The 12309-nt window shown below is 38.5% G+C and overlaps 3 protein-coding genes across 4 annotated transcripts; 1 reads left to right on the top strand and 2 right to left on the bottom strand.

Moving 5' to 3' along the window:
- Nucleotides 1-3528: 3528 nt before the first annotated feature.
- On the bottom strand, nt 3529-6548 carry cdca8 (cell division cycle associated 8). The gene is made up of 11 exons (XM_058754459.1): nt 6410-6548; nt 6182-6282; nt 5979-6107; nt 5770-5807; nt 5590-5662; nt 5442-5506; nt 4871-4953; nt 4658-4753; nt 4233-4362; nt 4063-4149; nt 3529-3897 (listed from the first exon to the last, which is right to left on the bottom strand). Exons 2-11 carry the CDS (start codon nt 6273-6275, stop codon nt 3865-3867), a joined length of 828 nt encoding a protein of 275 aa, XP_058610442.1. The 5' UTR covers nt 6276-6282; nt 6410-6548; the 3' UTR covers nt 3529-3864.
- Nucleotides 6549-6680: 132 nt separating this feature from the next.
- airim (AFG2 interacting ribosome maturation factor) lies at nt 6681-8274 on the top strand. 2 transcript variants are annotated; one of them, XM_058754462.1, is made up of 5 exons: nt 6682-7178; nt 7246-7425; nt 7532-7649; nt 7734-7753; nt 8017-8274. In XM_058754462.1, exons 1-5 carry the CDS (start codon nt 6910-6912, stop codon nt 8051-8053), a joined length of 624 nt encoding a protein of 207 aa, XP_058610445.1. In that variant the 5' UTR covers nt 6682-6909; the 3' UTR covers nt 8054-8274. The 2 variants fall into 2 exon arrangements, with proteins under 2 accessions (XP_058610444.1, XP_058610445.1); XM_058754461.1 differs by lacking the exon at nt 8017-8274 and having other exon boundaries at nt 6681-7178; nt 7734-7955.
- Nucleotides 8275-8504: 230 nt separating this feature from the next.
- On the bottom strand, nt 8505-11640 carry cldn35 (claudin 35). The gene has a single exon (XM_058754460.1). It carries the CDS (start codon nt 10159-10161, stop codon nt 9475-9477), a length of 687 nt encoding a protein of 228 aa, XP_058610443.1. The 5' UTR covers nt 10162-11640; the 3' UTR covers nt 8505-9474.
- Between the last annotated feature and the right edge of the window lie 669 nt (nt 11641-12309).

Here is a 12309-nt window from a genome sequence, read left to right as displayed (position 1 = left end):
TTTAGGTACAAACATGTACCTTTTGGAAAGGTACCACCCCAGTGACAGCTTTTGTAACTTTATTTCTGAGAGTGTATAAGTATATGTTGTTTATTAATATTACTCAGTACATAAATGTATAATTACTCTGTAACAACAACACCGTAAAATAAAGGTTAACCAAATTCTTTTGGAAAAAAAGGTTTAAAAATAAATAAATATAACTTTCATAAAATAAATATTAAACATTGTCTAATTGTTTAAATCTAGATTTTTTTGATATAGATGTTGTGAAATATTCACAAAATTTAAAATGACAGTTTTCTATTTTAATGCATTTTAAAATCCAATGTATTCCTGGCATGGCAAAGCTGAATCATTCTAATAGCCTATGCTGATTTGGTGCTCAAGAAATATTTATTATTATTATCAGTGTTGAACTACTTAATATGTTTGTGGAAACCGTGATTTTGTTCATGATTCCTTAATGAATAGAAAGTTAAAAAGAAAAGCATTTATTTTAAACGGAAATCTCCTGCGTCAGCAGCACCACACTCATGCATGTTGTGAATGTGTGACCGAGACTGAACCCGGAAGAGAAATCATTAGTTTTGTTTTCTTTGCACACAAAAAGTATTCTCGTAGCTTCATAAAATGATGTCCACTGATGTCACATGGACTATTTTAACGATGTCCTTACTACCTTTCTGGGCCTTGAACGTGTCAGTTGCATTGCTGTCTATGCAGGCTCAGAAAGCTCTCGGATTTCATCAAAAATATCTTTATTTGTCTTCCGAAGATGAATGAAGATCTTACAGGTTTGGAACAAAATGAGGGCGAGTAATTAAAGACAGAGTTTTCATTTTTGGGTGAACTATCCCTTTCAAAGCATGAATTATTTTGACTACGTCTCATGAAAACAGGTACACATCCTGCAAAATTGCCAGGTACTTATTGTTTATATTCAACACAATACAAAATGCCTCCAAAACAACCATAATGCTCATACAACACCATACAAACTCAGCAGCGCATCGCCTCCGTGTATGGCTGTATTCTAGCTCCACTAAGTGAGAAGGAAGTGCCACTGTGGCAGACTGAGATGCTGTGAATAAATCGATTAGAGGACCCGCTTGACGGATGGTCTCGTAAGGGGGACAGGGCAGACAGAGGAATTCATTTGGCTGGTGAGATCGGTGCCAAGGCAATCCATCTCCCCACAAATTTGCCAATTTCCTCCATCCCACTGCATAATTAGGCACCCGTCTCCTCTGGATTTTTGGTGATGATGCATGTGTGGAAAACACGGCTCTGATGTGGCGCGCGATTGTTTGTAATGAAAAACAAATTTAGTTTAGGCGGGAAAAATATGGAAGCTCAGAATAAAAGCGTAACACAGTTAGCCGACTTAGCAAGGATGTAAATACTCTGACCTTATGATTGTATACAGGGCCTATTTGTCCAATGGACTATATCAGCATGTGTTATTCTGTAAATCAAGTCATGTGTCTAGGGAGGAAAATATTTTCCAGCTCAATAGCTGAAGCACAACAGCGGTGTGAATGTGATTCATGAAGCAGGTGTGCTAGTGTACGTTTGCTAACAGGGGATCTGAACTCAACGCCTCAGTGAATACAGCATCTGTTCAATCCCATAAATCCACAGTTCTTCAGCACTGATCTTTAATGGCACAATGAGTGTGTCTACAGTGGATGTAGAGCATATATGTTGTGAATGAATGTGCTGGAGGAGACGCAGCTTGCCAGAAGCAGTTAAGCAGCAACAGGACTCAGTATGGAGCTGATGTTGAACTCATCTCCTGCTCTCTCCTGTAATGAGGGCAGCACATTAACAAGCACTAATTGGATGCATTTTTACTGGCTCTTCCCAACCCTGAAGGTCAGAGACAGGGGAAGAGAGGAGACTGTGGGCTGTGTGTTACAGGAGGCAGAGAGAGAAAGGAAGGTAAGCTGTGCATAATGCCTATTCCTCTTTCTTTTTCAACTGAAATAACTTTTTACAAAAAAGTTTTTAAAGCTCTTGAACTCTAATAATGACTAAACGGACTGAGATCTTTGGAAAGGAGCTGCAGTCAGCTGTTCTGCTTTGTCCTTGGACGATTCTCTGCACAATGGTGTTGTATGGATATGTGCACACTGCCCTCTAGTGACATATAAACACTGGCAGCCCAGTGGATGTCAGATATTCAGGAACGAAAGATATTAAAATAAAATATAAATGTAATTTTAAAATGAATAATCAGATATTATTAAATCATAATAATGCAATTAAATAATATATGAGGATTTTTTTTTAAATGACTGCACCAAAAACAAGTATATATACAGTACACACATATGTAAAGGATATGTGTTGATAATTTATACAGAAAACTTAGTTTGCTTGAGTGTTTAGGAGAGAGCAATATACAATAGACTAAAAATGAATGAATGAATGCATAAATAAATGAAAAAAATGAAATTATCCTGCTAAATTTCAATAATAATGAAACTAACATGCCCATGCATATTAAAAGAAAGCATACTCAACTTTATTTCACAGATAATAGGCCTATTGGTTTTCCATTTGGCATGACTCAAGATAGGTATTCACAATCATTCAGTAAATGTTCTCCCCAAATGGCTTCGCACAAGAGCCAGAAGGACTGGCAGTGTTTTTCGTTTTCATAAGCCTGGAGCCAATTTCATTTGAAACTTGACATCAGTCCACCTGTCATCAATGTTTTATACTGCAACCACCAGAGGGCAATCTAGTTTAAGTGGTTGGAACTAAAAGCAGGTGCTATATGTATCTCTAGGCTGTTAATTTAAAGAAATCCTTTAGATTAGATCAGGAATTCCTCTCCTCAAATATAATTCACACAGGTATATATGTATATATTTAAACATGCCAATGAAAAGCATCCAGGTATCCAAGGACAGGACAGGTATCCAACAGGAGAACTACCTTCATACTGCACTATGCATAGACACCTTTAGAAATATAAACTGAAAAAAACATTGTTGCTAAATATATTCTCAACTGTATTCATTTAAATCAAAGTTTTTTTGTGTGTGTGTGTGTGCGCGCGCATGTTCTAAATTTGTATGTAACAGGTTATTAACTCTAAAGATTACTTTCCCCATACCAACAAAGCTATTTTAATCTGAATCTGACTGGAATATCATCAGAGATTAACAACTAGAGCCGGGTAGATTACTTAAAAATTGTTTTCCATTACTGATTATTACAGATTACATGATGAAAACTAGTTAGTAACGCAATCTAGGTTACTCATTTTCGGTTACGTAATCTGACTACTTTTTTAGATTACCGTTTCATCAGACTTGTTTTAAACGTACCATATTGATATAAAAAAGCAAAGAGAAAGAAAATAAATTCCATGTTTTGATGTCAACATAATAAAATGCATTAAACATTAGTGAGTTGACAGAGAGTGAATGGTGAATAAGGAGCTGAAAAAAAAAAAACCTAATGATTAAATCATATCATAAAAATGTACCCAGCACCGTTAATTTAGGAGCTTGAAAGCCCCTGGTTACCATATACTTGATTAAATATTCACAAAAAATAAAATATAAATAAAACTCAAAAGACACAGGACAAGGAAAAGCAAGAGACAGCAGGTATGTGGAATCATGGTATTTAAGAGTCATATTTACAAAAGGCAGTAAAACACAGATTATAACCACAACTACTCTTATTTACATTTACCTTTTAAAAGTTATTGGGAATGAAACTATAGAACATACTGAAAGCATGAAAGTAAAAAGTCAAGTCCACACGGATATAATACAAAAATAAAATGGGAAAGAATACGAGAAAAAAATGCCGATAGTTTGAAGTGATATTACAATCTGGCGTTCACTTTGTTCCACACAGAGTTGTGAGACGATTCTGCATTAGGGGGAAAAACAAAAAAAGTTATTTTAATTTCTTCCCATTTAGAAGGTGGTATCACTATAAAGACTGTTTAAAGTAAATTTAATTTAAAATCAATTCAGTAAAAAAAAGCCATTCTTTCCTAGAAGTTCCATTAAGAATTAACACAGCAACACATACCTGCAGGTTTCTGATACTGCGTAGGGCATTCTCATCCAGCTGACTCAGATCCACAGAGTCCATCTCACTGGCCAGCAGCTGAATGCACTGAAATGGTAAAGAAAATATGTCATGTATGCATACATACACAATGTGTTTTACTTCATTAGTAGGGGTAGCAAATCACCCACCTCTCCGTTTCCAAGGGGGACACTAATGACAATGTCTTCTCCACTGCCAACAATAGGGGAGCCGTTAACAGACATGCTGTACACCTTCTCCCTGTGACGTGCAAGTCTCAGTGCTGGAGTCTTGGGCAATCTGATGACAAAAAAAGACATTTACACAAATAGCCCGTAGAAAAATGTCAATCAGTCAGACTAGTTTTTACACAGCTTGGGAAACATTTTTAAATGATCTGGACCTTAGGGATGCAAAAATTGTGTTTACATTTCATAGATGGGTACTGAACGTTTCATAGATGAGATCTTGCAGATTAAACTTTTTTTTTTTTTTGTAAATGTGTAATTTGTGAAAGTCAATAAATATATTTAAAAGTCATGAATATTCAAGCAATCACAATCAAAGCCACATAATGTCATGTGTAAGTATTTACCTTGGGTCAAAGCGTGGTGTGATAAGCGGAGTGGCGCCAATGATTGAAGACTCAAGTAAACTTCTAGCAGGGGTGATCAGAGGCTTTCTTGTAGACCTATGTACAAAAAGCAAACATGGATTCAGACTCCCAAAACAAATCCTTGGTATTCTGTGAGGCAACACTTTTAGGACAAAATCGGTGCGTTTAATATGAGCTGTATATTTTCTTTACCTTTGGATGGTGTTGCTCTGTTTGCTGATGGAGAGAGCTCTGGCCTTCTTGGAGGTAGAAGGTGCCTTCTTTGATGCTTTCTTCTACATATTAAGGAGAGAATTGGAGTCAGGCTCCTCTACACATAAACGGGCCAGATTTTCTCGACGACCCTTCAAAGACTAGTATTACCAACCTTTTTTTTTTTTTTTTTACATAAATTGTAGATCAAACAGTAGAATATGGCGCTAGCAACATAAAGGTTACGCATGGAAAATACATGAACTGATACAATGTATTCCATAAATGCAATGCGAGTTGCTTTGGATAAAGCTTCCACCAAATGCATAAATGTAAAAGTCAACGTAAATTGAATTACACTGCCTTCAAAATATCCTACTTTTTTTTTTAGATGTAATATAAACATTTGAACATTATGTGCATTTTTTAATGCTTCTTTAGCCTCAGAGTTTTTCTACTGCTAGATAGTGACTACATGGCAATCACATGTGCTCATCTTTGTCAATACATTAACTTCAACGTGATTTGAACACCCTACTAAGTAGATTTCAAAGACCATACTACCACAAACCTTTTTAACTGTAGACTTAAGGGGTGCCAGGTTCTCATCTTCAGAGTTTGCACCATTCTTGGCTTCTGTAAAAGGAGATGAAAGTGGGAAAATCAGCTTTGCAAACACAGGTAAGGTTTTACAAGCTGACAGAGGATGCAGAATGTACCTTTAGCAGCAAACTTGGGAATCACATGATTCTCGGCAATAGCAAGCTCCACTTGAGCAGCTTCCTCCCTCACCTGATCAGAGAGAGACGACTTTGAATCAAGACCAACAGTGATTGATATAACAATATTGATTAGTTTACAACATGTAAAACATATACAAACATGTTTAATGCAAGTACCTTTGAATCATCCACTGGTGACTTTGGCTTCTCTATATCTGAAGTTTGAAATAAGAACCGTGAGACAAAATTCCAGGTATGTGTGATACTTACTTATTCCTTTGCTATTTTACACCATATAAATAGAGGCTACACGGACTATTTGTCAAAAACAGAACAACTGACATATGATCACATATGACATATACAACAAAGAGGAAAATCCTTACTGCTGTACTCGATCCAGTTCATTTTCCTCACTGCCATGGGAAGCTTTATCAGAGCGGTCTTGTAAAGGTTGTCTGCATCTTTCAGAAGATTGTTCGTCTTCTCCTTCAGTCTTTCAACGATGGTATGAACTACAAACAAAGAGTAAAGTTTTCAAAACATGGACAGAAATACTTAGTATTCAGACACTAGCGACAAATTTTACCTTCATCGTCAAAATCAAGCAGAAAAGCTTCCAGTTTCGGTGTTTTGGGATTCGTCTTGTTTTTAGCATTCTGGGTGCGTTTTCTTGGTGCCATGATGAACCTGAAAAACAAAGACGATAAATTTCTTCAACCCCACGGCGATTACGCTCATATGTATTAGTACTTGGTATATATCTAGTTAATTTAAAAAAAAAAAAAAAAAAAAAGCGCATTTGTATTTTTCTTACTCTAAAAACCCGGTCTATGTCGAAACTGTGTCTCTCACTGTAGCGGAAATCAGCAGTTAAAAGAGCCTTTTCAAATTTAACGCGACTACGTCAGTAAACCAATCAGCATGCAGCTTTGCCCGTCGCTTTGTAAACATGCTTCGTGCTCTGACCAATAAGATATCGCCTTTCTTAGACGAAGAGTCTGGCCAATGGTTGAGTGTTTTACTGTCATGGCTAAAGAAAGAAACGAGCGGATTGGTGGATGAGACATGTTCCCGGAAGGAGCGCATCGCCGTTATCACATGTACTTTTACGATGGAAACAGGACGATTTTATATCCTCTCACTGACATGATTTGTAGTCTATCAGATAAATGTAAATATTTGCGGAGTATGATTAATATTATAGCTTTAAATAGATATATTTAATATATTAGTTAGTTATATGAATCCTCTGTAAAAGAACGTCGTTCACAGTGTTTCTCAAGTTCTGTCACTGAAAAGGATTAAAAAAAAAAAATGTCCAGTGCTGTTTTATTATCATTGCACCAACAACTCAAAAAATGCTTTGAGACGCTAAAAGCGAATAAAAGCGTTTGGGACAGTGAACTAGCTGAATGTGAACCTCTCATGAGCTCTCTTGGAAACCTTGCAGTGCAGTTGAAGGCACTGAAAAACGTTCAGATTGCAAACACGCCTCTTGCCAATTTCCCTAGTTTACAAGAACGCCTTCATTACAAACTGTCACTGGCTGTGGATGCAGTTCTGGGAAAACTAGCTGAGAAAATGTAAGTCCTGTTTGATTATCATTTTATTGCATATAAAAAATATGCTTAATTTAATTTTGTCTTCCAGGGATGCTGTTCAGAGGGTGCGAGATGCCATCAGTCAACAGGTGTCTGCTGTTTTCCAGTTCTATGAGAAGAACACAGACACTCTTGACATTGCTGGTTGTGTCTCCAGATCAGCCATCTGTCCCTCCATCTCAGATATGTTAGAGTGGCTTCAAGATGCAGCTCGCTATTACCGCCTACAGTATCCTTTAAGTCTCATGACCACTGTTGGCATCAATGTGATACTTCTTCTCTCTGTGTTAGGTACATGCATTATTTTGCAATGAATCCTAAATTCATCTGGTCAGATTAGTGCAAAGAAGGAACCTCCTGCAGTCGCTGACACCCAGTGACCTTACGTTAATGGAAACGGCACCAAAGAGATGGGAATCTCTACATTCAGCTAGTGGAGAGAGAGAATTGCAGGTATTTCCCCTTTTCCTGGAGTAGATAAGGTTACACTCTTTGGCCCCATTTTCATCTTGTCTGTCTTGGGTGATCTGATTACAGGTGGTTAGAACTAAAAACAGGTGTGAACAGCGGTCCAGAACATTTTGCGATTCTCCCTTCTTATCACAAATAGCCATAAAAAACATTTGATGTGTTGATACCAGGTGTAAACAGAGAATTTGATACTGTGTAGTAGTTTGGCTGCATCTATTAATCATAGATTTTGTTTGTTGTGTGACATTTTATAAGAATCAGAAATTAGAATGTATGTACATGTGATGTATACAAATTACAGATTTTGGTCTCTAAATTTATATTCTGTGTTCATGTTTTTGTGTTTTAGATGCATTGTGTCAAGTATCGTTCTTCTTGGAGACTGAATGAATGTCAGCTATTTTATCAAGTCATTTCCACCTCCTGTGTTGGCTGTTGTTCTCAGTTTGGCAATGAAGGATCCTTAAAAAACTGAATAGACTGAATATCAGTATCATTGTAAGAGCAGTGCTCTGTTTTAATAAATGTGGTTATTTAACTTATGCTTTTTTATTTTTTATATTGATAAAACAAATGCACTGTTGTCATTGAATGTCAAATCACACATTGTTTTTATTTTTTCCTCAAATGGTTCAAGTTCACACAATTTTAATAAATAAATACAGAGAAAACACAATGAACAGCAATCCAACATACTGAAAAATGGTTGTACTGTTTCTAAGGACAGCAGTGGTGTGCTGTCAGTTGTCTACAAAACACAAGATAGATTACCATTTCCAAAAAAGAAAGGAAAAAGACACTGCAAAATGGGCCTAAGAATTCAGTTAGCCCACAGTTAATACTATTGGACTAAAAAAACAAACAAAAAGTCTTATCAAAATATGTTCAAAACTAATCTAAATGCATTCATATGAGAAAATACACTAATGGGAAGAGAGAGTGACAAGCAGCAAGGGAAAGTAAATGTTTCTGAAAATCATAGACCCACTGCAATACTACTACAAATATTACTACTCAAACACTAATGTTTCAAATTCTAGATACTAGACTGTTTTTAATTAAAGGTGCACTCAGTAATTTTTTCCACATTAAAACCCTTATCCCTGAAGAAATGAATAATACTTATGACAAATGAAAAATAATGTACACTCACACAAGCTGAGATCACATGGCCAGCTGTGTTTTACAATTCAGTTAAAGCTGAAGTGTGTCACAGTGTTTGGGGTGAATCTATCTGTTTTTCAGTGTTAGTGCCAATTATTATTTTTTCAATTCGGTTTTTGCTAGTGGTGCAGAAATTAGGTATTTTGAAGGTGAAATGTGTAATTTCTGCTCCACCAGTGTCACCAAACAAATGGAAAAGAAAAAAAAAAGTTTTCAAATACTCAGATTTACCACTGACAAACTAATAGTTCCACTCCAAACTCACAGCATTGGTTGTGCCAATGTTGTAATGAATAGCAGATTGCAATTCTATAGTGGTGCAGAAATGACACTTTAAAAAAATAAAGCTTTACATACATAAACATCTAAACAAAAGAAAACAGTAACAATGAATACAATATGTATATTACAGACAATATAATGAAGGAGCTGGAGTGAACAGCACCAATATGTGTCCGATGAATAAGCAATGAAAGAAAAAGCAGATAAATGGGATTTCAAATGGCAAATATGGACATGATCACCACAGTGACAATGACACAAAATGCATCTGTCCATTGAAACAGAAATCACTGAGTGCACCTTTAATCATTATCCCTGTTTAGCCACACCGTCCTGCATTTGCTTTCATTTTTTATCTTTATCATACATACTCCTTCAGAGGCAGGGTACTGGTGGTGATTGGCTTCGGCGGATCAGGAGCAGAAGGCCTTGAGTTTGCAAAACTGCGGCCTATGTACCCACGTCTGTACCCTCCTCTCTCGATGTGTGGGCAGGTACTGCTCAGCACCGCCCCGCTGATCATAAGAATCACTGCTGCTGCCCATCCCAGGTAAATGGCCTGACCCAGCTCCCGCTTGTGCTGGAGGGGAACATTGGGGTTGTAGAAGTCCTGCACCACAGTGTTTGCTGTCCAGGAAACCGGCACTAGGACGCACAGGCCCGTCAGGATGAAGAGCACCCCACCGGACAGCGCTATGCCAGCCTTGGCATGGCGATCGTCCCCGGCACAGGTGGTGCACTTCATTCCACAGCAAGAGACGGTGCAGGACAACCAGCCCAAGAAGATAGCAATGCACATCAGCGCCCGTGCTGCCTGGATATCAGGCGGTAGAGCCAGCATGGAGTCGTAGGTCTTACACTGCATATGGCCGGTGGTCTGGTAGATGCAGTTCATCCAGATCCCCTGCCAAACAATTTCGGAGGTCAAGATGTTGCTGCCTATGAAGGCCGTGACCTTCCACTGGGGCAGTGCAGTCACTGCTATAGCCATCACCCAGCCTGTCACAGCACAGGTGAAGCTGATCAGCTGCATACCTGTGTTCACCATCTCGCCACTCTCTGAGTACCACGCCTCCTCGGGCCACAACCTCGACGACACTTTTCCGCTTGCAGGTGCTCCAACTATAGATAATAGCTTCAGTCCTCCTTGCCCAAAGAGGCTGGCACGTTTGCCAATCCTCAGCAAGAAGTCTCGGTCAGTCCTTCTTTGAAAGTTACTTGCTAAGATTTTGTCTTTCAAATTTCTTGAAGCAAAGTTTTGTTCAGATGCATTTTAGTCCGTCCTCGTGTCCACCTATAAAGGTTCTTGCTGGACCTCTCGGAGTGTATTTAAATTCTCAGAGCAAAGTTTTGTTCAGGTGCATTCTAGTCTGTTATTTGGTCCCAATCCTCCGCAAGAAGTCTCGGGCAGACCTGTCAGATTTGTCTTTCAGAATTCTTGGAACCAAGTTTTGTTCAGCTACGTTCTAGTCCGTCTTTTGGCTTCTCAGACAGTTGTGTTCACTTTCGCCTGGTCTTTCTTTGAAGAGATGAATAATTGAAGAACTGCTGCCACTTGTCTCAACTCACCCACATGGGATTGATTGAACTTCAATGAGAGTCCCACCATCACAGGCTACGTCCGGAGGGTAGAAGTTGGTCTCGTACCACTATAATGTGTGGTGGACTTCTTGTCTTCTCGGTAAAGAAAGATCTACTCTTATCGCAGGGACATGTGTCTCTGTTGCTACCCAGTTCGGTGTTGCCTTACCCAAACAGGTCACACCGATTGAATTTGATACTGTGACGTGGATGCAGTGGCTGTCAAAGATGCATTACTTCCAAGCACCCAACAAATGTCAAACAGAGCCTAAACTAGAGTCTGAATGATGGCAAAGGCCTTCGTAAATTATCCAACAGTTTCGTGTGAAGTAAAAAGAAAGGTTCTTCAGATGTGACACCTGTGCGGATAGATGCCAAAAATAAATACGTTGTCCTCTTTCAAGCTCTTTAGGTTAGATGCTCTTGTCGTATCGAGAGCAAACACAAAAAAGGTTGCTGTGCTTCAGGGCACTTAGGCAAAGACAAAAGCAATGTCCTCTTCCCTGCAACAAAACCTGCACGGGTTGGTTGGTTTCTGTCAGAGTGCCGATCGCTTATTGGGCCGCCCAATAACCCTTACAGGTGTTTCAAGTGTGCTAGTCTCGTCCATCTTTAGAAACACTGTTGAGCAAAGCCACTCTCATCCTGAAAGGAAAACAGCGGATGGCAGGATATAAAGGGAGATGGAGCGACACAGAGGAGGGAGGGCAAGAGTGGTGTCTGCTAGCGGATCAATTAACACAAAGACAATCTCGGGGCCGTCAACAATACGCCTCAAAGCGTTCAGTGCTTTTGAAGGGCTGATACAAAAGTGTGTTTGCCATTCCCCTAATGAGACAAAGAACTAGCTTTAAAAGAGTGGGCTTGTGAGGATGTTTGCCGTTGTGGGCATTTCTGAGGGCGACTGTGATGACTAACACCAAAATCCTCACACTTTGAAACAGTATGCCAGTCTATTTTTTGTGATGGAGACCATCGGTAATGTACGTCCTCTCAAAAACGCTCTCAATGTAACAGCATTTTAGGCAGAAGTGTGAATTTACATGGCTGTCCAGTTGTAAAGGGATATTTTACAAAGGTACAAATGATCCGATTACAGCAATATAAAGTTACCTTCCAAGGTGATTAAAGATGAATTGATCGTGTTGCTTTTTAAAAAAAAATTTGGTCTATATACTGTAAGTTACATTTTATAATATAATTATTTGATAAAGGGACTGCTACCAAGTTGTTTCCAAAGGCTTTGTTTTTTTGTTTCATTCTGCTCCATAGCATGCAAACGTTAGCGTCTGAGGTGATGAATTAAATATTACGGCTACAAGATCTCTGGTTTAAGTTTCCTTTCTCTTTTGGCTGCCTCTCCTTGGCAACAGTGGTCATGACAACAGCACAGGACACAGGAAATGAGAGAGTGGATACACAAAAGAGAGAGAGAGAGCAGACGAATGAGTGATGGCCCACAAGGAAGCTCAAGTATAATTCATACAAGAAAGCAGCTTTTAAAAAGGCAAACTGTATAATAAAGAAATGTGAACACCGTAATATAAATAGCTGATCTTTAGAAATCCATAAGTATACACTTCTCAAATGACTTTCAAAAATAAAGAGGGGGGGG

The sequence above is a fragment of the Onychostoma macrolepis genome, chromosome 19, assembly GCF_012432095.1.
Source record: "Onychostoma macrolepis isolate SWU-2019 chromosome 19, ASM1243209v1, whole genome shotgun sequence".
Classification (NCBI taxonomy): Eukaryota; Metazoa; Chordata; class Actinopteri; order Cypriniformes; family Cyprinidae; genus Onychostoma; species Onychostoma macrolepis.
Note: the sequence above shows the minus strand (reverse complement) of the source record. Positions and strands in the feature narration are given on the sequence as shown.